Raw genomic sequence first — 25264 nt, forward strand, 5'->3', positions numbered from 1 at the left:
ATTGACAGAAAAATAAGGCTACTATTGGCATTATATACTATAATAAAGACTAATATTATAGAACGTAATTAATATAATACATCAATGAAATTTAACAGTGGCCTACGTTCTGTCTTATGATGGATGGTATTCACATCAGACAAAACATGCATCCATACACAAACTGTAAAAGTGTGAGACTGATAAACATTTAAAATACATGCAAACGATGCGTTTCAGCATATAGAACAAATGCGGCACCATTCTATTCAGCAGAACAGCGAAAATGCACTCCTGAGTACCGACGGAGAGAATCATTTTCACTAGCGTGAGTGCTCTGCAATGACAGCTGCTGTTGAAACAGAAGGCATTTATTTTTTTCCTGACATTGTGTATCCTTCTAGACTAAAATATGCTCTGCTCCAAAAAGAAAACGTTTGGGTAGTGCCACTACCATTACACAAAGGAGTGACCAAACAAACAATAAGGACATTTATTGAAAGCAAAACATAACACAGCAAATTGAAGAAAGAAGACAGAAAAGATTGTATAACGAATAGGCTTTTCGTTCTAAAAGCCAAACAATGCTGTGGTATCCCTCATTTAGGACCCCACTCCTCCAATGCAATATCCCTCTGTTACACACACACACACACACACACACACACACACACACACACACACACACACACACAATTTTCCCGACAAGATGATCCGACTTTTAAAGATGACTGAACGTCTTTCTATCTCAGATTTGAATCGTCATAGGACCGAGGTCACCACTAGTGGGGATGCTGTGATTTTAACTTTGCTCTCTTAAAGTCCAGATATCTGCTTAGAGTTTGTCTTCCGTGTGTGTGTGTGTGTGTGTGTGTGTGTGTGTGTGTGTGTGTGTGTGTGTGTGTGTGCGCGCCAGTGGAGGCTTCTCCAGTGAGGAAAGGGAGGAAGATCCTCCTTAACATTGTTGAGAATAAAAAATGCAGATTGTCCAGACTACTTTAATGAATTAATGCCCTTAAATAGGACTACTTTAATGCCTTTGTATATTTAATGTTCATTTCCCTGGGTAAAGGGACATTAGCACCCCCTATCGCCTATTGACAATTACTTCAGGGAGGACGTCCCTCCCTCAGCCTCCATTGACTCCCATTCATTTCCCCGAAAGTGTTGGGGGCCGGTGAATAACATGGGGTTCAGTGGGAGAGAGGAGGAAAGTCCTCCTCTGAGTGGGTGTGACTAGCTAAGGGATCTGGATCCCGCCTACGTCTATTCATGAATAGGCCGAAGCCCTGGTTGCGCTACGAACCAATAAGGAGCCCTGGCTGCGCTATGAACCAATAAGCCGGAGTCCTGGCTGTGGAGCAGCCCGGAGGGAGGGGTTATCCCCTCAAGTCTAGGCTACGAGAACCAACAAACCCGCTCAGTCGAATGCCTCGTTTCCACCAAGCGGTGTGCTACTGTTCGTTGCTGTACAGTGCGTCCCTGTTCGCATATATTGACGTTTGCGTAGCCCGCGGCCAGCCTGCGGAGCTTGCGGCCGGGCTGCCCGCGGCCGAGCTGCGGAGCCCGCGACGAGGGTTGACTTGATCTAAAAATGAAGTCCCTCAATCTTAATTGGTTTAACACCATGACCAACATTCTGAAACATACATTAACATCCAAATTTGCCTCAAACAATGTTAGGCTTACAGCCTATGTAAATAGTTGTGAAATAATAATAATAATAGTAGGCCTGATTTGACTAATTGGCTTTGCCTCCTTTCCTTCTGCCCTTGTAGTCCAAGTCATGCTGCCCACCAGCTTTCAAAGTACAATGCTGCCACTGGTGGATTTGTATCAATTCACATAATTATCCCTCCCTGCTATTTTGTAGTTCACCAAAACACCCTGAAACAACTTGAGTCTCCCATACTTATGCCACAATAGGCCACTATCAGTGCAAGCAAGCCAATGGCAACCAAGCGCGCAGTCCTTCCTCCCTCACTTTAATAACCACCAGCCGCCACTGGTGTGTACGCATTTGCATGTTAGTGAGTGTGTGTGTGTGTGTGTGTGTGTGTGTGTGTATGCCTTTGTGTGCATGTGTATGTTTGTGTGTACAGGAGAGATCAGCAGAGAGTAGAGGAGAGAGTTATGTGCACATAGTTATTGCTGACACTGCTGTCTTGGTGAAAGTCATGGCTCATTTACTGGCTGACATTCAACCAGACCGCTTCCAGTGTACACGGACACAGCTACGACAAGAGATGGAGAGGGGGAGAGAGGGGGAAATGCCACCCTCTTCTGTTAGGCCTTTCGCCCTTTCTGTCAGCCCACAATGTCTCAGAGTAAACATTTAAACCTGGTGGTGCCAAACACTGTCCGTGGTGATAGCTGTCGGTGAAAAGGATTATCCCCAAATCAAAGCAGATTATCGAACTGCAATCATTCAAGCATTCAAAATCCTTTTCTTTTGTCTTTGAATCCCTGCGTTGACACCGCCTTGTAAATGTATTCTTATTTGAAACGTTTCAAATGTTGAAACGGTCATTAACGTTGCTTAGATTTCTCTTCTGGGATTCATAAGGTATCTTCTTATAGCTTATACTTTTCTTTGGTAGTATTGGAGTATTGGTATGGTTACATCAACACCACCAATGCAATTTAACACATGCTGCTCCACTCTACTAGATCCTTTTCATTGAACAGCGGTCTGACCTAAAGGGTGTGTGTGTGTGTGTGTGTTTTATCTATATGTGTATTAATATGGGTGATTATGTGTGTTTGTAGCAGCATCAGCAAGGGCCTAGTGTTTCTACGGTGGTGGTTAATAGTTGACCCAGTAATGGACGTAATGCGTGTCTGCAGTAGAGCGTGTCTGGGAGCCGGCGATATCGGGTTTATCACCCGTTCACTCCTCCATCTAGTTAAATGATACGCATCTGCTTTCTAGTCTCTCTCCCTCTCTCTCTCTCCCTGTCCCGCTCCCTCTCTCTCTTTCATACACACTCACCCTGACACACTAAATACACAGATCACACACAATATCGGTCAGGGAGAGTTGCTTTAAACTTTGCTGAGCTTTGTCCGTCAGGATAACCTATAAGGCATGGAGTATAGTGTTTGGGTTTAGTTTTTGTAACTGACTTGTATAGCTAAAGATACTGCTGAATGAAAATGAAAAATTCAGTAATTTTGCAGAATGACATGCATACTGACCCCTGGGAATTTGGGAACATGGAGATTAGTGTTCTCCCGGTGGACGTCCCGACGGACGCACGGACCAATGTGTGGCATGTGTTCAACTCGGCCACAGGCCTACGGAAGCCACAGGCTGTTGCCGGCGGGCCACTCGGTCACTGTGCTCGGTTCCTGGATATACAAGCGTTACATGACTCTTAACCACCATCGGGGGAGTCTCTGTATGTCCTTCAGTTTTTTCCCGACTGAGCGTTCAGTCGATCGACCGCACACTTGGCGTGTGTATCGCTGGGGGCCCAAGGAAGTGTGGTGTTGAGCGGAAAGGTGTTTGAATGAGCGGCCCTCGAGAAAGCTGCGAGCGGCAATACGGGAGGCCAGGCAAAGTGGCTGTGCTGAAAACCTTGAGTAAGCATCGCTGCACTCTATCTGGGTCGGCCCACTGTTAGCGTCCAATTCATTTTTAGCAAGCCGGAGATCTTTCATCAACAATTGCACAAGAAAATCCATAGGTCATCGTCAATCACTTGTCAACAGTGCAGCGTTGTAAACTAGCTGTACATGGAACTGGAGTTTACAGTATGTACCCTACCTGCTCTGATGCTCATTAGTCTAAGGGGATTTGTTGCGTTCTTAAAGAAAGTAGTCTAATCCGGATCGCTTTGAACTCACTTTATTTGTTAAAGTATTTCGGTATGGTAACTATGAAGGATCGCTTTGAACTCACTTTATTTGTTAAAGTATTTCGGTATGGTAACTATGAAGCAAAAGGAGGGGAATTGTATGGACACGCGTGTGAGCGACAAACAGCAGGCCTCTCTACCTAACTCCCTAGTATGGACTGCCGGATGTTTCTGATCTCGTTGGCTTCAGTTCCTGCTTTAGTACCGAGTAGGCGTGGCCTATGTGACGTATTAGTTTCGCCCTCCTCACCTGTCTAAAGGTGCTGCCCTCTGTGGCTGGAATAGTTATTGCAACTTATATGTCGGATCCTGCTTCCTAGTGGCTATGTACCGTAATTACAGCTTATGTGTTCGATCATACTTCCTAGTGGCTATGTGTGGGTAGCTTATGTGTTCGATCAAACTTCCTAGTGGCTATGTGTGGGTAGCTTATGTGTTTAAAATGCGTAACAGCTTCCAGAATGACATGATCGCGTTCTGTCCTGCGTCATGTGTGCTGTGCAGGCAGGAACGTTTTCCCGTGTTATTTTGTTGTAGGTTACATAACCTAGTTTTTCCTTTAAGCCCCACTGTGCGATGGTCACCTGTGTGTTTTGCAATGTTAAAAGCGTATATTAGATGCAAGTTATCTTGGTTTTGCGATGCCTCTGCGCCCGACTTTAACTTGCTCTGCTACTGGTGTGTGTGTTTCTGTGTTGGTGTGTCGTATCTCTGGGTGTCAAGCATCCGATGTGCTTTGAGCAGAGGACGCAGAGAGGGAGGAGGAGGGGTGGGAGGAGAAGGGACCAATGTGTGTGTGTGTCTGTGTGTGTGTGTGTGTGTGTGTGTGTGTCTGGTGACAGAACACTTCCTCTCCTCTCCTCAGGCAAAGTGCTCTTCGCTCTCTTTAAATATTCACCACTTATACAACCCCCGTTCCCTCCACTCTCTGTTGTAAGCAAACACAGGCCCTTCTCGCTCACTTGCACACACTCATTCAAAGTTGCACACACACACACACACACACACACACACACGCACACGCACACGCACACACATTTTTAGACACAGTACGCTCATGCAGGCACTCTTACGCATGCACACAAACATTCCATCTCTCTCACTAACACTGACTCTGAACCATGCCCATACAGGGATCTGACGGTTGGGGACTGTATAGGACTGTATGTATTTTGTCCAGCGAGTCATTTTTCGCACGGTTGGGTCGATCCGTATGAGCTCTCCCACTGGGAGAGCAGCCATCTAAAAAGGGCAGTAGTGTGTTCTTTCCGTTTACTGCCTCGGTGGCTGTGTGTGTGTGTGTTGTTTGAGTGGTCCAGCTGGAGGGGGGGCGTATAAGTGGGGGGGAGGAAAGCTTGGCGTGTGTGTTCCCTTTTATCTTTGAAGGGAACACCGCAGCGGTGGATGTGACGTTGAGACAGAGCAGACACTTGGGTAGGGATTCCGTCATGACATCACAGCGACGCTGGCAGTAAACTTGTTACCATGGAGATGCCTTTGCTCTTCCCCACGCATGACTAGAGGCACAGAAGGGTAGAGGGGTTTAAAGAACAGCTTTGTCAACATTCCCCTTCTGTTTTCTTTCTTTTGCTTCATCTCTTCTCATCGTTACTACCTCTGGCTCTTTCTCTCTGTTTTGTCTGTCCTAAAATACTTTACCTGCAGTGTGATTTCCCTCCCTGCATATCTCTTCTCTTACCCTTTCTGCTCACACTCACAAGGTGAAGGTCGTCTGCAGGATTTGTAAGAGGCATTCAGTATCTGCACACATACCCCTCAGTATGTGAGAATGTGTTCCCATAGCTAGTCTGCAGCACCGTGAATAAATATGATGCGGCTATACTGCTATATAATAATATTACTACTACTACAACTTCTAATACTTCGACCGTAATCACAATAATAATATATTGATTTCAATAGGCATGTACTTTTATCTTACAAAGTAGGCGAATGTGTGCAATCATCCAGTCCCTTGTCGGAGCCCTGCTTCCTCACAGCGATTGTCAAGATATTTTGTCATGCCAGCAAAGATCTGCTTCCATTTTGGTGTCACTTGTTTCTATCAGCTGGTAGCAGCTGGAATATTGTTCCGCTTTTTGGTCCCATCACAGTTCTCCCTTTGGCATAGCTGTGTGTGTGTGTGTGTGTGTGTGTGTGTGTGTGTGTGTGTGTGTGTGTGTGTGTGTGTGTGTTATATCTCTCTTGTGACAATCCAGTGTACTTTCAAGCAAAGGGAGCCACTTCTGCCATTACCTGTTTACCTTGAAAACCCACAGGGATTGTTTCTCATTGTGACGGTGGGAGTATTTGAAAGAGTGGAAAACTCAAGGAGGCATTAGCATCTGTTGAGTGTGTGTGTGTGTGGTTGAGGGCTTGTTTAAGCAGCCTCACCTGGCCTGAGTCAAACTCATTTGACTTCTTGGGGGCCTTTCTCAATACCAAGAATGCAAAGAATGGACCTGTGTGCTTGAGGAGAACGCACTTGCTTTTCGTACTTGGAAGAATTTAATGACAAGGTCTCAAGCATGCAAAACGCTGTCTGACAGTCTAAGACGATGCGTTCGTGCTGGTGTTGCACACAGCAAAGAGGCCTTCTGAAACACCAGGCTTTATCACCCAAAAACAAATGAAGCTCTGCTGATGCTCCCCAACTGTACACAAAAAACGTGATGTCTATTCATAATAAAAATAAGAACACAGCCCCCTTTCATACCGCTTCTGTAGTTTATTTGATCAACTTTGTTTAGCAGGCCTGCGTTTCCTTCATCGCCTTCTCCGTTAGCTGTAGTGGTATGTGAGCGATAGTGTCCGGCTGGCTGGCCAGTAACGTTGACGCACGTTTTAGATTCGACATCAATTCCTCTACATCAAATATTAAAAATGTACAGAATGATGCCTCGCATACAAAAAAAATGATGAGGTGGAATTTTGTTATGGCTTACAAAAATAAATAAATAAATAGTTCCTTTGTAGGTCTGTGCAGCTGCTTGCCTCTCCTTGGCCGCATTCTGAAAAGAGTACTGGCAACGGGCTGCCTAGTTCACACAAGCTTCCTTGGTAAAATAGGCGTGTAGAGAACGCCCATTTTCTAATTACAGAGCACGGAACACTTGCTCTGTAAGAACTCAACATTAAACCAATTTACTCTTCAACTACCTTTGTCTTGTTGTCTGAGAAGCCCAGTTAATCCACCTAGATTGCGTGTGGTAGCCAACTGCTATATTTGAGTTATTCTTTTTGAAATCTCCGGTAACTATGGAATAAAGCAGAAAATCCTAGTGCCCATTGCTAACCGATTAGCATCAGTTCTACACATTGCAAATTAATGTAAAGGACAAATGCCACTGTTAGTTGAGGACACCTTTTCCCTGACCTCACCCCCGTCCCTTCCAGATTCCTGTCTGACCCTCACGACTGACTGAACAAAGAGTTAATATGATGACAGCTTTTCCCTGACCTGAACCCCATCCCTGCTAGAGACCTGTCTCTGACCCGCACCATTAGCTGATCAAAGAGTTAATATGATGACATCTTTGCCCTGTCCTCCTCATCTCCCTCCCTGCAGGATCCCTGTCTCTGATCCCCCCACTGTTGGTTTATCAGACAGTACATACACTTCGTCCTCATCCTGTTATCATCCCCTTTCCTACAAACATTTGTCCCTAACCCCCCACTGTTCTTGCGGAATCGATCAAACAGTTAGATGGTCTCACCTTTGTCCTGTTCCTATCCCCCTGCAAAGACTACAGCCAGCGGTCAACTAGCACGTTCTCTCTGCGACTGCATGAGAGGAAACAACACTCCCGACCAGCAGGTGGCGGTAGTCTGTATTCGACAATTAAAAAAGGGACACCAGAAGATCTAGCACTGCATATATATTTATATATATATATATATATATATATATATATATATATATATATATATATATATACACAAACATGAAACAAAGTTGCAAATGACACACAGTTGAAAAATTTCACAACACACTTTTTTGTGCGTGCCCTGTTGGCCAAGTCGTTCGCTGCTTTGCTCAAACCCGCTTCTCTTCTTGTGCAACGATTTCCTTGAGCTGTACAGCCAATCAGAGTGCTTACTCTCTGTCCCTGATTCAACATGCTGAATCAGACCGAAACACTGCAACACAACGCAAGGGACAAGGGCCCACTAGTGCCAACTGTGCAGGACATGCCGCGGACCCTAGGGCCACAGACGCTCACAGTTGGTTTGTTGTGCCAGGGGTTTCAAGCACGACAGCTACTGCAGTATTTCACTTTGCCACAGCCAAACTGGCTACGACGTCAGAGAAATTGCTTGAGTGATTACGATGAGCAACCAATATCGTCCACACACACACACACACACACACACACACACACACACACACACACACACACACACACACACACACACACACACACACACCTGGCAGCAGCATTCATTAGCCTACTTCCTCGCTCTCTTGTCTTCCCCAAGGCCACATGCCCCAGTTACCCAGAATGCACTCCTTTCACCCAGACTAGGGTCAATTAGCCGCCATGGCTGTAGTCGATAACAATCTCTGTCTCTCTCTATCTATCTCTAATTGACAGTGCAGTCCGTAAACAGCTTTTTAGCCACATTCAAATTTTTCTCTGGTCCTCTCCAGGGGGTGATCATCAATAGTGGATAGCAAACTCTGCATTGTTTGCTCCTCTATCCTCCCATGCTCTTTGCCCTCCTCTTCTCTCCGTTCCTCTTATGGTTTCCTGTATCCTGCGTTTGTTGTTGTTCTGACCTGCGGCTAAACCCCTGTTCTCATCATTCAAAAACAGCTTTTGGTTCCATAGCAGCCTCTGTTGCTACGCAGACCATGCCAAGTCCACATGACTCTTATTTGTTCCGGAAAATTGTGTCCTTCAGTACACGGTTTGACTTGTTTGGTGTATTGTTGGGCATCGTCACGTGTGGTTAAAAAAATCTTTTTTTTAACTCTTTCCTTTTATAGGGATGTCATCATTGTTGTTTTTTGTGTTTAGTATGCGTGTATGGATAGATCATCAATTTCACAGAACTTCTCTGTTGTGGTGATGGCAAGGTTATACAGATAATAAGATTAGTCTCTGGATGGCCAAGAGTATTGGTCATCTACTATTGTCAGGTAATCTACAGACCAACAACTCACACTTGACTCGGCACTAGAAACCTTGCCTCCCTTTGAAACTGCCTTGGATGAAAGCTGCTAAACGAATGCCAACGTAAACGATTTTGTGTTCCTCTGACTCTTTCTCCTTTATTTGTCCCTCCCATTGCCCTCCTTCTATGCTGTAATCCTGCTGTCGTTCATTTTTAACCTTTGACCTGCTGAGCTGTCAGAGGCTGGTGTTAAAATTCTGCAGCTGTTGCTTTGTTCCTCACCTCAACATTATTTTGTGCACTTCCTTTTTACATGTCGCTCACCTTTTCAACCGCTCGTGCAAAGTAGCGCAAATGTTACAGTGTCACACTCCTCTTTTTTTGGTGATGGGGTAGCCTGCTAGCGTCATAAACAAGGGTACAGTTAGAAATGTTTTTGTAGTTATTTAGACATTTAGAGTAACTTCCTAAGTGGCTGGAGGCACCAATACAAACAATTCTGTCCCCACTGATAACATTTGATAACAACCAAGCCTTTATTATAAAAACAGGTTTTTACTGTTTTATATCCCTCTGTGTGTCCAGGCAGGTAGGTGTGTGTGTGTGTGTGTGTGTGTGTGAGTGTGTGTGTGTGTGTTTCTGTGTGTGTGTCATGTACATGCGAGTGTGTTTGTGTTATGTCTGTCTGTCTGTCTGTCTGTCTCTGTCCCCCTACTTCCTGCTGCTGCTGCCATGCCTCTGTCTCTTCCCGCCCGTGTCCATGTCTATATCCATAACACCGGGTTTCCTTTTAACCCGGATCCCCCCCCCCCCATACAACTGCCCCCAAACCCCGGAGCAGTTGTATATTTCCAGGGCAGTATGGTGGACGATTGGAATAGAAGTCTTTGTCAGTTGTATTTACTGCCTGGCTGAGTCCATATCAACACCATGCACAAGGCTGTGTGTGTGTGTGTGTGTGTGTGTGTGTGTGCTTTTGTGTGCACGTGAGTGTTCCGGTTAGAGTGTTTGCAATTATCTATGGGTGTGATGTTTCTGTGTGTTTTGTGATGTGTCTGTTTTTGTCTTGTTAGTGTGGGCCATTGACTTTGTATGTGTGAGAAAGAGAGAGAGAGAAGGAGAGGGGAAGAGAGAGGGCTATATATATATATATATATATATATATATATGGTTTGGTCTCCAGTGGAGTGTGTCTGGGTGTATTGCCTTGTTATTGTCCGATGTGTTTGGGAGTAGAAGTGTGTGATTGTGAGTGCGAACTCTGATAGGAAGCTGCCGCACCTGCAGCTGTTGATTTCGCCCGCAATGTTTTTCAAACGTTTATGCAATCATCATCTAGTAGAGTCATGTCTGTGTGTGCTTGCATGCCTGCAGTGGCTGGAATCTATAAAAAGTTTATAAACCCCTGGGGCCCAAACCCCGCTTCACAATAGCGTTGTCAGCAAAACAAGTTCCCATGATTAGGCTGTTGTCACCCTCTTCTCAACCTATATGTTTGTGTGTGTGTGTGTGTGTGTGTGTGTGTCTTTAAGTCCTGCCCAGTGTACACTGCCAGACCAAGGATGTTGCTAGGCTGCAACAGGAAGTGTCCGGTACATTTCTCCTACAGGGTTGAATGGTGTTTGTGGAAAGAGAGAGTGTCCGGGAGCCTATTGTTTGTTGTTGGAGACAGCCAGACAGATAGGGTTTGGGTCCGTATAAATGAAAGACAGACAGACAGGCAGACCAGCAGAAAGGTTACACATTAAAACACACAAGACCAACGCACGGCAAGACACAGGTTATACAGATAGTCCGGATAGCAGACAGACAGATGGTGAGATAGACCCGAAGAAAGGTTGGACCAACAGGCAGCCAGACACGGGTACACAGACAGACAGTCCGAAAAGCACGACGGGGTACACAGCCAGACGGTCCAAACAGCCAGACAAAACAGCAGAAAGGTTACACAGACAAACGGACAGACGGACAGACAGCGAGGTAGACCAGCAGAATGGTTGGACCAGAAGACGGCAAGACAGACAGACGGACAGACAGACAGAGACCCGCCCATGGCGGTGCACAGCTCTCAGGTCCCGCCCCCTACTGCTGCCAGCCACTCATGATGGAGAGACGTGTCTCTCCACAGCCACAGGCTCACAATCCCCAGTATTGTGCCCCATATAGGGGCTGATGAATGATGGCATGAGAGCAAGGTAGAGGATGAGGGAAAAGCAAGCAAGAGAGAGGGAGAGAGACGCCGTAAGAGGGAGAGAGAGAGAGAGAGAGACACCGAGAGAGAAGAGGAGGGATCCTTGCTTCTCCATACTGTCGTCCCTTTGCATTCTTACATGGTGTTGGCAGCACTAATTCATCACTATTACACCCGACGCTAATGAATGAAAAACATGCTCTCCCAGACAGCCTGTCTCCTCCGGGAAGCTGCATATTAAACGCTTTTGCAATCCGCGACGGATGACGCGAGATGGGTTACAGCGAGTTTCTTACTGAAAGTATGTTTGGTCAAATGAGCATAGCAGATTGTCAAGAAATACTCACTTGAATAACCCCCATCACTGTTTTAGTATTGGGCTCTGCAAATATGAGTTGATGAGCACTGCAATTTTTTAATCGAAGTCGCAATGCAATTCATACTCACTTTCTTAGTCTGCAATTGGTATGATTACAAGTGCACTGTTGATAATTGAATGCATACACTGCATTTATTTTGCTTCCTAGATTTCGGCACACACTTGGAAGGTTTGTGTGTTTCCTATTCTATTACTACTAAAATATGCTTAACTAACAATTGTATGCATATTCCACTGTGTAAATGTTTCCCATTAGCGCATAGACCTGTCATCTACTCAGGCTTATTCGCAGTTAATCTAGCTTGCTAGATTAAAAATCATGGCTAAAAGAGGTTTACGTTTAGACTGTGATTGTTGTTTAAGTTGCATGGCCGTGGATAATTGACCCATTATCGTCAATCTACCAATTAGTGTGGATCAATGTTATAACTTTGCTGTGTGTGTGTTCTTGTGGTGTGAACATTTACATGTAAGTGTGTGTCTAAGCATCTGTTCAGATAGAAGGCTGAGCTGTGAGGTGAGAGAGAGTGACTATAAAGAGACACTGGAGGAGAGACTATGCATAAAGAGACACTGGAAGAGGGATGGGGAGAGAGACTATAAAGAGACACTGGAAGATACTGAGGAGAGAGACTATAAAGAGACACTGGGAGAGGGATGGGGAGAGAGACTATAGAGTGACGAAGTCACGCCCCTTCCGGTAGAGCCCATGGGACCTATGAGATCGAAAAATATCAATGGGTTTCAATGGAGAGAAAGTAATTATTTTCTGGTCCCAGTCTTTGTATGCCCTGAATTACACATATGTTGTTTGTTGATTTAAATGATAATTTTTCATGCAAAGAAAACGATATACGTCACCACCACTCTGGTACAGACGTGTCTGCTCCACTTCACCGCTTTTTTCCAAGGGGAGGATAACAGCATCAAAAGAGGTGAAAACCAATATAAGTTGGGGCATGTTGAGAGTTTCAGTTATGCTGATGGGGAGATTGTCGGTCTTGTCCACGCCAGTCGCAGGGAGCATGAAGTCACATACGAGACGTGTAGTCTTTCTCGTTGTGTTTTCTTTACAGACTTTAACTGAACAATTGCACAATAAACGGTCAAACTCTTGACATGAAAAATTATCATTTAAATCCACATACAGCATATGTGTATTCCGGGGCATATAAAAACTGGGACCAGAAGAGAATTACTTTCTCTCCATTCATAAACCCATTCATATTTTTCGATCACATAGGTCCCATGGGCTCTACCGGAGGGGGCATGACCTCGTCACTCTATAAAGAGACACTGGAAGAGGGATGGGGAGAGAGACTATAAAGAGACACTGGAAGAGGGATGGGGAGAGAGACTATAAAGAGACACTGGGAGAGAGATGAGGAGAGAGACTATAAAGAGACATTGGAAGAGGGATGGGGAGAGAGACTATAAAGAGACACTGGGAGAGGGATGAGGAGAGAGACTATAAAGAGACACTGGAAGAGGGATGGGGAGAGAGACTATAAAGAGACACTGGGAGAGGGATGGGGAGAGAGACTATAAAGAGACACTGGGAGAGAGACTATAAAGAGACACTGGGAGAGGGATGGGGAGAGAGACTATAAAGAGACACTGGGAGAGAGACTATAAAGAGACACTGGGAGAGGGATGAGGAGAGAGACTATAAAGAGACACTTGGAGAGGGATGAGGAGAGAGACTATAAAGAGACACTGGGAGAGAGATGAGGAGAGAGACTATAAAGAGACACTGGGAGAGGGATGAGGAGAGAGACTATAAAGAGACACTGGAAGAGGGATGGGGAGAGAGACTATAAAGAGACACTGGGAGAGAGATGAGGAGAGAGACTATAAAGAGACATTGGAAGAGGGATGGGGAGAGAGACTATAAAGAGACACTGGGAGAGGGATGAGGAGAGAGACTATAAAGAGACACTGGAAGAGGGATGGGGAGAGAGACTATAAAGAGACACTGGGAGAGGGATGGGGAGAGAGACTATAAAGAGACACTGGGAGAGAGACTATAAAGAGACACTGGGAGAGGGATGGGGAGAGAGACTATAAAGAGACACTGGGAGAGAGACTATAAAGAGACACTGGGAGAGGGATGAGGAGAGAGACTATAAAGAGACACTTGGAGAGGGATGAGGAGAGAGACTATAAAGAGACACTGGGAGAGGGATGAGGAGAGAGACTATAAAGAGACACTGGGAGAGGGATGAGGAGAGAGACTATAAAGAGACACTGGAAGAGGGATGGGGAGAGAGACTATAAAGAGACACTGGGAGAGGGATGAGGAGAGAGACTATAAAGAGACACTGGAAGAGGGATGGGGAGAGAGACTATAAAGAGACACTGGGAGAGGGATGGGGAGAGAGACTATAAAGAGACACTGGGAGAGGGATGGGGAGAGAGACTATAAAGAGACACTGGGAGAGAGACTATAAAGAGACACTGGGAGAGGGATGGGGAGAGAGACTATAAAGAGACACTGGGAGAGGGATGGGGAGAGAGACTATAAAGAGACACTGGGAGAGAGACTATAAAGAGACACTGGGAGAGGGATGGGGAGAGACTATAAAGAGACACTGGGAGAGGGATGAGGAGAGAGACTATAAAGAGACACTGGAAGAGGGATGAGGAGAGAGACTATAAAGAGACACTGGGAGAGGGATGAGGAGAGAGACTATAAAGAGACACTGGGAGAGGGATGGGGAGAGAGACTATAAAGAGACACTGGGAGAGGGATGAGGAGAGAGACTATAAAGAGACACTGGAAGAGGGATGAGGAGAGAGACTATAAAGAGACACTGGGAGAGGGATGGGGAGAGACTATAAAGAGACACTGGGAGAGGGATGGGGAGAGACTATAAAGAGACACTGGGAGAGGGATGGGGAGAGAGACTATAAAGAGACACTGGGAGAGGGATGAGGAGAGAGACTATAAAGAGACACTGGAAGAGGGATGAGGAGAGAGACTATAAAGAGACACTGGGAGAGGAATTAGTGAGAGGAGAGTTTAAGAGATATTGGAGCTAGAGATGGGGGGGGAGATGGAGAGAGAAAGAGAGAAATGTATATATGTACAGAGATAAAGAGATACAGTGTAGAGAGAACTTAGGGATAGATATATTTTTAGAGATAAAAAGACGAAGAATATATGACATATAGTGAGAAATGGAGAAAAAAAAAAGAGAGAGAGAGAGAGAGATGTAACTGCAATGGCAGTCTGAGCCTGTGGTGGCACTTTAGGTTCTCTAGGCGAAATCAGTGTTATGTATGAATTTATGTATCTTATTAATTACATTTTTTATTCATTCTTAACTGGAGTCCAAATTGCTTTAATATATAGCTAATTTCTCCATGAATAAGTCTGTCAAGCTACAAAGCTCAAAGTCCACGCCAAAGGGAGTTACCTTCTCTCGAAGAAAACACCGCTCCTGACCTGCCTGAAACGGCTTGCTGGCAGTCGTCCTTTACAGGGATTTCGTTAAATCAAGAAATCATTTTCGTTAAATCAAGAATACCTGGAAGTGCAGAAGCCCTCAAACAAAGCTAGTTTATTTTAATACCACCAAGCGAGGTTGATTTTAAAATGAAGCTTTTTTTTTTTAATTCAGCATATTTGGATAAAGCAGTTTAATTAGTAAAACTCCGGTATCTTTGTCAGTCCCCATGGAAACTACATTGTGTTGTAAGACATGGAGGTAGCTGCCTTTTAAGTTTCTCAGACGCGGCCCACTTATTGCATCCATGGTCGTAAGATACATTCATAGACCTATAATTATCGCTTTGTATCGCTCAGTCATCTCGATAGCAGTCGGCGCTACAAGCCAAAGTTGACTTGCACCGCGGTACATGAATAGAGGTGGTTTTCAGTTGTAGTGTTACTTGTTTAGTTTTGGCTACCAAGCGGGTGAGAGCCTACCTTTTAGTTATCCAACAGGGAAACTACCTACGAAAGTGTCCAAAACATTGATGTATGAAAGAATGCACACCAAACCATTTTAACCTGCCATTCGCTACACTATGTTACCGTCTGGGCTGCGCTTGATGTCCGTGTCCGAGAGAGTGTTAAGCTTCTAGGACACTTCTAGTACCACACCACTGTGTGGGGGTGTGGGGGTAGATGTTTTAAGCTCCTGGCCAGCAGTTGATTCCGATGTCCACGTCCGAGGGAGAGTGAAGCTTCCAGGACCCTTATAGTAAAACACAACGGTGGATTTGTGGAGCGCCTGTAGATGTCCATGTTGGAGAGAGCTAAGCCAAGCAAGTTGGCTGATGCCTACAGCTGATTAACCAAAACATTGACTCGATTGAGGATCTTAGTTGACAGCTTCAGTTTGGACCAAAGACGGCTCAGATTTTCTATGTGCAGGTTACTGATGCTACCCACTGCAAACTTTCCCCTTGACCCATGGGAGGTGAATGGAGATTAGACGGTAAAAACATTTTTGCATTCAGAATCCGGACAATTCCCTCCACGTCCTTCTGCAATATGCTCCTTCAAGTGAGCTATGAGATCTTTAACATCTTGACCATGGCATTCACACAAAGACACTGCACATTTGATAATTGTAAAAACTGCCTTGGTGGTAATGGGAGCCGATACTGCCTGCAACTATATTTTAGATTTATTATGATTTGAGAATGATGTTTAAGTTATAAGCAGGTCGATCCACTGCACTAAGGTTGTTTGATATCATCCTTGTTCCAATATAATTCAAATTCATTCACCCGTCACCCTTTTAATTGACTCTTGCTAACTGTGTCAGTCCATCACTCTATCTCTGCTCTCTCTCTCTGCTCTCTTCACCTGGCTAAGCCTGGCTTATTTAGCTCTCCTTCTCGATCACTTCCACTTACGAATTCAATCTCGCTCTCCCACTGACTCGCTTTCTCTACCATTGCTTTCCTAAGCCTTGTATCTGCCAGTCTCCTCGCTTTATTCTACTGCACTACTTCACTCCATTTCCATTCTCGTCGCTCTCTGTGTTGGTTTGAGTTTTGTTTAGAGAGACTTTTCTCACAATGCCAGTAGTGGAGAAATTAGGTGTGTGTGTGTGTGTGTGTGTGTGTGTGTGTGTGTGTGTGTGTGTGTGTGTGTGTGTGTGTGTGTGTGTGTGTGTGTGTGTGTGTGTGTGTGTGTGTGTGTGTGTGTGTGTGTGTGTTTCCGTGTGAGTGAGGGCCTGTATGTGTATGTCTCTTTGAACTCCATGAAAGCAGGGTTTTGTGGACCATAAGTACCAGTGTTTGGGCACTAATGCCTTTGTTGCTCTCCCTCAAAGACCCTCCTTGTGCTGGTGGAATTGGGGCAGTCTGACTGATCCTAATAAGAAATCCCTTCTCAATTTCCACCACAGTGTGACAACACTGGTTGTCTGTCTATCTGTCTGTCTGTCTGTCTGTCTGTCTGTCTGTCTGTCTGTCATATACACGAGAAGACCAGATAGAAATATCTAATGTAATAAATTGAGGTAAAAAATATAGTGTAGTTAATGTATCGTCATTCCAAGTGAGATACTTACAATGCAAGGCCATGCAGCGTCTTAAATCTGCGAGAGGCGGTGCAGTGAATTACTGTTTGACCTACAAGAATATCTCAACAGATTACAGATCAATCTTTTTCAAAACATTTTGCCATCATGCCAATCGCTAAAGGATCACGTGAAATATGTGTTTATATTCGGTTTACATTTCTGAGCTCAACATCACAATGGAAGTGGACCCATGACTCACTTCATAGATCTCCGTCACAGCATAGAGACACGCGACGTGTTGGCATCGCTCCGAGCCCTATCTCCTAGAATGGTAGCAGCTTGTTCAGAGCCAGTGTCGGGCCACAGTCCTCATTATTATCACAATGTTCCTTTGACCAAAGCCCTCCAGGGCCCCCATAGGCGTGGGGGCCCTTAATACCATCTGGTTTACTACAAACCCCCGCCATTCCTGCCCCAATTCGATAAGCATGTTGTTGTGTGTAGTTGTTTACACATACTTTCCATCGCATGTGTTATGGTTGTGACTTTGTAACAAAGAAGCAATAAGTATTTAATATGCAGGGCTGGGATATGCTAATCAGTCTGATGGAGACAGGGGCAGACAACAGCAGTCAGGGGTTCAGCGTCGATAGCCTTGTTAGCTTGATCAGCTAATCAAGGCAACAGATGCTCTGTTCTACTCTAACCACGAGGGGCCCTCCACTCCCATTGCCCTCTAGTATTACCTCAGGTTTCCTCTCTGCCTATATTGATATAATATACTCATAGTTAGTGTGTCTATCATTTGTGAGTACATATACAATGTAAGCCTATACAATCAACCACTTTAGTACTGTGTAATTGTCGTATGCTATTTTGTTTTTATGTTTAGTATTGTACTTTTTTGGGTTATTCGTTACGTTCATGACACCTAGTTGATTTCCCAGAATAACCTATTTATTTCTTCTCTCTCTCTCTCTCTCTCTCTCTCTCTCTCTCTCTCTCTCTCTCTCTCTCTCTCTCTCTCTCTCTCTCTCTCTCTCTCTCTCTCTCCCTCTCACCCTCTCCAGGGTCGCCATGTCAAGACAGGACAGCTGGCAGCCATCAAGCTCATGGATGTCACAGGGGTAAGGCGTGCACACGCAGACAGACAGAGATTTATACAGCTACTCATAGAAGCACATGCACACATAAAATGCACAATCACACAGATAAGACAACACACAAACATAAATGCACACAACATTCACATACAGGCACACCTACTCGTACACTCTTAGGATAATAAAAAGAAACATGCACACGCACGTACGATGAAAGAATATTTAACTTATACACACGCCATAATATGAGTCAGTCGCCCTAATTCTGTGAACGTACCTGAGTTGAAACGAGGACAGACATTTCGCCATGGTTATATTAGCTCGGGGAGGTATCACCACAGCAGTGTGGTCTCTAGGCCAGCGTGGGAAACAGGAGGAGTTGCTGCTGTATCTTCTCACCCCCCCCCCCGCACTGCTGCTGCTGCTAGCGTTAGCCATGCTAGCGATGTCAGCACCGCTACACAGCAGCGCGTTGGGAGGATTACCCCAACCGAAGAACAAATGAATGAAGGATGGGCACTAAGGATGGAAGTGTTTGCTTATTGGATGGATTGCTGAACAAATGGAAGATGATTATGGATAATAGAAAGATTAGATGGCAAGATGGATGGATGACTGGTTTGTTTGAAGGAGCGATGGATTAGAGAGATTGACAGCTGAAAGGATGAGCAGCGGATAGATGATTGATCTCTTGAGGCAGATGGGCGAGAGGGGGGGGGGGTTCTTTTGCAACATTAAATTAAAAAACAGCATCGCAAAGACGAACAGGTCTGAATGAATCAGCCATCTGAGTAAAATCATTTTGATTGAACGGAGTGAATGGAGGCTTACACAACAGCATTACTGAAAGGTTGGCAGCTGGGAAAGCGGCATGCAACAGCAGCAAAAATGTCAAGTTAATGAGCCACTACCAGATTTACATTGCAAAGAACATTTAAATCAACACCTAGCAGATGAAATCAGACCACATTTCAGAATTTAAAATCCAATTTTAAAAGGTATAAAATCCAATTTAAAACATTAATTGGATTTTGTAGTAACCCGCAAAGCAACATTCAGCATTAATTTGAGGGCAGTACATCAATACAATCACTATTTGGTTTGACATTTAGGACACGGCAGTCTGATCAGCAAGCACATTATCTCTGTTATTGCTTAAAAAACACATATTAAGGTCTGTGGTATGCTATTAAGCTTTGTTAATGTGGTTCAAAACGAATTGGAAACACAAATAAAGCGCTTATGCTTTTCAAGCTTTGTCTTGCCTGTTGGCAGTTGCTCATGTGTGTTGCGTTTGTGTGTTTTAGCGCGTTTGTATGCGTTAACATGTCTGCGCTTGCTTGTCAGGGTGAGGAAGAGGAGATCAAGGTGGAGATCAATATGCTGAAGAAGTACAGCCACCATCGGAACATCGCTACGTACTACGGCGCCTTCATCAAGAAGAACCCTCCAGGAATCGACGACCAGCTCTGGGTAAGTTAAGTAGCTACAATTTGGTGTGTGTGTGTGTGTGTGTTTGTGTTTGTGTGTGTGTGTGTGTGTGTGTGTGTGATATCACAGCACAGACATCGATTGCGTCAGAGAGGAGAAGATGCAAGAATTTGGTGTCCGTGTCGATGGTTTAACAAAGTGGGCAGTGTGTGTGTAATTATATACAGAAACGGAAAGCAAGAAACTCGGGACATTAGAGTATAAGGCCTCGTTCACACTGCAGCATTCGTCACAATCCTGCCCTGGCGAGAGTAAATTTGTGAAACACAAACATGGAAGACAGCTGCCATGGAGGTGGTCAGTGGAGGCACAGTTAAAATAGTAATACCATTGGATGGCAATTTAATAATAGTGTTTTTTATCATTTGAGATCCGCGTTCCGTCACCAACAATAGTGCCTGTATGTTTTCTCATCGCCCACTTCCTGCTGTGTTATTTCATACCATTTTTTTTGCAAAATGTTCAACCCAGCCTTTTCGTAGAGCATCTCATTCTATGAAAGCTGTGTGTCTTTGGAAAACCTTAGGCTACATGGAAGCTGTGCCGTAATAGAATCCGACTCGGAGTGATAAGCGGATCTGAAAGCAACTGACGTCCACGCAGCCATCCTATGTGAGATGTTGTACCTCTGAGTGGCTGCCTGTGACGTCTTTGTTATTGTTATTCGGTGCGTGCGGATCAGTTTCAAACGCGACCATTTCACACTGAAATCTGATATTGACCATATTTAAAAATAATTTCAACAGCCTAAACAAAATAGTAAGATTTGAGCAATTCATCGGAATTGAGCACCAAGGCTTGCAGTGAGAACAAATCCCAAGCGCCATGCAGTAACAAGTAATTAAAGGGTTTGGATGTGTGGTTGGTTGGCAGCTGCAATGAATCACACGACAATGGGTTGACTCAGATGTACGCACACGCACACACATACACACCAGTGGTGAGCGTTAAATATGAGCTGTTAACCACGGCGTATGCCCAGGTGTTTTGATGGAAAACCGTAATGTTTCCTTTTTTTCTATTTACGTTTTTTTAAGTTTTGGGCATTTTTGTTAATCCATTACACGATTTTTTTTTTTTTTATTTCATTTTCATACAGTTGTGCCACAACATCTCGATTTTATGCGAATCGACCTAAAGTTCTGCTCCTAGAATTGCCCCGGATGGAGAGAAAAGCTTAATTAGCTTCAGCTTTTTAGTCACATAACACAGCGCAACCATGCCCCCTACTGACTCACCTAAGTTACACATTTCATCACATTACTTCATCACATTATTTGATTTATTTTGCGGGCGCGCTAAAAAACACCCTGCATTATTCTCAGTGGTATCTCTTCTAATCTACGACAGAAATAAAGTTAATGCTGTACCATACTATATCCGTGCATGTGTCCTTCAAATGCACGGTAATAGTATTGTCAATTGATACTTGTCATTTTATTTGACACCCTCTAAAACACAGCTAACTTATTTTTTTTGTGGTTTTATTTATAAATGACACATTGGAGTATACGGTAACATTTCAAATGGAACAAACTGTACATGTTAATGATGTCTTGTAATATAAACAAAATGCTAAAACCATTATCTAGATGAGGCTGCAGCTAGTACAAGGTTATCTCCTCCCCCCCCCCCCCAGCTGGTGATGGAGTTCTGCGGTGCCGGCTCGGTCACAGACCTAATCAAGAACACAAAGGGCAGCTCTCTGAAGGAGGAGTGGAGCGCCTACATCTGCAGAGAGATACTGAGGGTGAGTGACTTGCCCCGGTGTCACCCATATGTACGCACACAAGCGTGCGCTCCAAAACCACTTCCTGTGTTCACAGGAAGTGTTGTCATTCCCTCTCCCCCGGTTGTTTGCTCCGAAGGTCTGACCTCTCTGATTGGTCCTTATCTCACTCACTCCTTTACTCCTTCTGTCCCATCCTTTCTGTTCCCTAGCTGAGAGAGATATGGAAAGAAACGCACACAGACACACACACTTTAGGCCAAAGTATACGACTCCGTAATCCGACTCCGTAACTAAGGAGAACCCTCAAGCCTGGTTCTCGGTCGGGATGTCGGATACGCAATGCAATTCGCCGCCCGAACGATCTTATATGCTGACTATTAACTATGTCCATGTAAATAGGGTTGTAAAAAAAAAAAAAAAATCTTATTAGGTGTTTTATTAGTCCTTAATGTGCAAAAAAAAAAAGGAACAAAGTAAATGAGGTGCAAAGTAAATGAGATGCAAAGTGATTCCGGAAATGATTTTGTTCGAGGACCAATCACAGCCCTTGCCGTCTCCGTCCGTATCCGTTGCCTTGACAGATAGTTAAAAAATATTGGATGCGCACGTAGAGCTACGGAAAGGGTCTCCGACGGGGGTATCCGACGACGGAGAGGGCTCTCCATGTCGACATGCAGCACCTTACGGAGAAGTATAAACCAGCCTTTATTCTCATCTCCCCCTTACCTATCTGGCAACACTGGCTGCAGATATAAAAAAAGATCCCATGCACGTCTCTATTACTTTCTAAACATGCATAGTAGGCCAATGTCAGGCGAAATATGTATTATTCTGTATGATGTATTATTTCTATAAATGAATAATTGATAACAGTGTAATGCCCTGATATCACATCCATAATAACATTAGCAGCAGGTAGAAATCTCATTGATGCTCTCTGGTAGTTTGGAGCCCTTCATTTTAAAGTCGTTACAGATTTACCACAGTCCTCTGGGTGTGTTCAAACAGACAAAAGAGCTTATTTCACCTTCACTACTCGACAGTTCGTTAAAACTATCTACAAGAGATATGGATTTTTTTTCATTGCATTATGTAAATCTGTCGGGTAGTAAAACATACTACTCATACGTTCAGATTTATTCCTCATCCGTGTATTTGTTTTTATTTGATACGTGTCTATATTTGATGTACTCATTTTTTGTTTCCGAGGTGAGGACAAAACCAAATTTCCAGCCAAAGCTGGTCAATAACGTCATATTCTATTCTATTGTTATCTTGTGATATACATCATTTTTTAAAAGATGCCCAAAGGGACTGATATGTCTTCAAGCTGCTTGTGATCAGTAACGCGTGTAACAGTGGTCCAGGGACCTTTCTGAACTCATCATGTGTGTGTGTCTCTACGGTATGCAGGGTCTGGCTCACCTCCACCAGCACAAGGTCATCCACAGGGACATCAAGGGACAAAACGTCCTGCTGACGGAGAACGCAGAGGTCAAACTAGGTCAGCAGCACCACCCTCCTCATCCCTTGCAAACACACTCACACAAGATTCAAGATGGTTTATTGTCAAATGCACAACAATTACAGCAGCAATGGTATTCGCTGGCAATGAAATTCTTGAGACTCAGGCTCCTTCAACGAAGCAATATGAAAAAAAAAAGTGTAAGAGAAACACGAACTGGACATGAAAGTTGTTAAATAAAGTAATAGAAGAAAACGATGAGGAGGAGCTTGAGACACTGCAGCCATCTGCGGCGCCATCTTTTCATCAAACGCGTGCGCTTCAGTAATACAATGCAGACCAACCGAGTGTTTTCTCCGTTTAGTTCTCAGAAAGTAGCGTATGGCTCAATATTTCGATCTACTATAACTGTATTCAATGTGAATTGAATGCGTGTGATGTAGGCATACAACAACATCACACATTGATTGATTGACATTGATTGAACACCCAATATAGCCTAGGTTGAGAGTGTAGTCAAGTGAATGCACAGCGTGAAAGATAAAAAAAGATCATTGGTGTGCTAGGTGTGGTGGGAATTTTGTTATTGTTAATCAAGTAAAGAAGGTCTATACTTACTCACTCTAAAAATCAAGAGTAGGAGCTCATTGGATTGTTATCCAAACCGGCCTTTTGAATTTGATATTTGACGTGTTCAAAAGCAGTCCAAAACGCTGACGTTGTAGAGTTGGGGAAAAACGGCATAGAAAAACTGTGTTTTAAACAGCGTTTATTTTACCTTAAGTTATACCAACGCACAACTAAAATGAGGCCTCATTTTGAGCCGTTTGGGCTTCCATAGAGCGCACACACAGTCTGGCACGCACACACCCTAACCACCTCAAAGAAGCAAGGGGAGTTGGGTTTGATTAGGCTGTCATGTAAAATATCACACACACACACACACACACACACACACACACACACACACACACACACACACACACACACACACACACACACACACACACACACACACACACACTTAAAAGATTGAGAGTCTTTGGAGTGTGCAGGTGTGATCCATAACAACACTGTGTGTGTGTGTGTGTGTGTGTGTGTGTGTGTGTGTGTGTGCACGGTAGTGGACTTTGGCGTGTCGGCCCAGCTGGACCGGACCGTGGGGAGGCGAAACACGTTCATCGGGACGCCCTATTGGATGGCACCGGAGGTCATCGCCTGCGACGAGAACCCTGCCGCTACGTACGACTTCAAGGTGCCCTTCCCTCCCTTTGTTCATTAATCCAGGCATTGGCTGATCAAAAGAAGAGATTGAATAATACTGTTTTAGTGGGACTGTAGTGGAGCTGTTTGTTTTTATCTTGCTTTGTAGACTATTTTGGAAATAAATATCCTAAAACATTATTTATGCATTTTTCTTCAATTTGCAATTTTCTTCCCAACACAGGAAACCTTAAATCTCATCTCTCTCTCCACCTTTGTCTCGCTCTCTCTCCATCTATGTCTTTCTCCCTCGCTCTCTCTCTCGATCTCATTGTAATATTGCAACCTCTTTTTCTGTACATATCTCTCTATCGTTGCATTAATGCAATTTGTCAGTTTCTCTCTCTCTCTCTCTGTCTATAACTCTCTACCGTAATATTAATTCACTGTGTCTCTATTGTTGCAGAGTGATTTATGGTCATTGGGGATTACCGCTATAGAGATGGCTGAGGGAGCTCCACGTATGTGTGCGCACACACACACACACACACACACACACACACACACACACACACACACACACACACACACACACACACACACACACACACACACACACACACACACACACACACACACACACACACACATACATACATACATACATACATACATACATACATACATACACACAGACACACACACACACACACACACACACACACACACCATGTCAGGTCCTCTTACCCATCATTAATAACTGCCTGCACAGTACATTTCCATGTCCAATGATTTCTTTTTATAGTACTCCACAGTAATGTAAAGCGATATATAACCTATTGGTTCCACTCTGAAGCACACCAACCATGAACACCTGTCCAGTGTGTGTGATGCACTATTAGAGAGGTTTCCAACTGGTTTCCACTGTTTTGGATGAAAGGATTTAGATGCACTTTCATCCATTCTGATTCCTCAATTCAGTTCATTCAGTTGAGGTTAAGTAAATTCTCTAATATATTTGAGTATTTTTAATTATTGCTTATGATGATTCTTTAATGCTGCATTCTGTCTAACTTCTGATTGGTCCCCCCGCCTTGTCTCTCAAGCTCTGTGCGACATGCATCCAATGAGAGCCCTCTTCCTCATCCCAAGAAATCCTGCGCCAAAACTCAAGTCAAAGAAATGGTGAGTGGTTGTTTTGGCAACAGTAGTGCGCTGTAGGATGATGTTTACAAGTGGTATCATGGGATCATTCTTTTT

The 25264-nt window shown here is 44.2% G+C and overlaps 1 protein-coding gene across 2 annotated transcripts in view; it reads left to right on the top strand.

Annotated features, from left to right (window-relative positions):
• The window catches only part of tnika (TRAF2 and NCK interacting kinase a), a 67184-nt gene that overhangs the window by 11762 nt on the left and 30158 nt on the right, over nt 1-25264 (top strand). For both annotated transcript variants that reach the window (XM_079752516.1, XM_079752515.1), the window contains exons 3-9: nt 18081-18137; nt 19461-19586; nt 21244-21354; nt 22750-22840; nt 23926-24056; nt 24471-24525; nt 25111-25189. In XM_079752516.1, coding sequence (XP_079608642.1) covers nt 18081-18137; nt 19461-19586; nt 21244-21354; nt 22750-22840; nt 23926-24056; nt 24471-24525; nt 25111-25189 — 650 coding nt within the window. The remainder of the gene's footprint in view (nt 1-18080; nt 18138-19460; nt 19587-21243; nt 21355-22749; nt 22841-23925; nt 24057-24470; nt 24526-25110; nt 25190-25264) is intronic.

The sequence above is a fragment of the Pollachius pollachius genome, assembly GCF_949987615.1.
Source record: "Pollachius pollachius genome assembly, chromosome: 15".
NCBI classification, from domain to species: domain Eukaryota; kingdom Metazoa; phylum Chordata; class Actinopteri; order Gadiformes; family Gadidae; genus Pollachius; species Pollachius pollachius.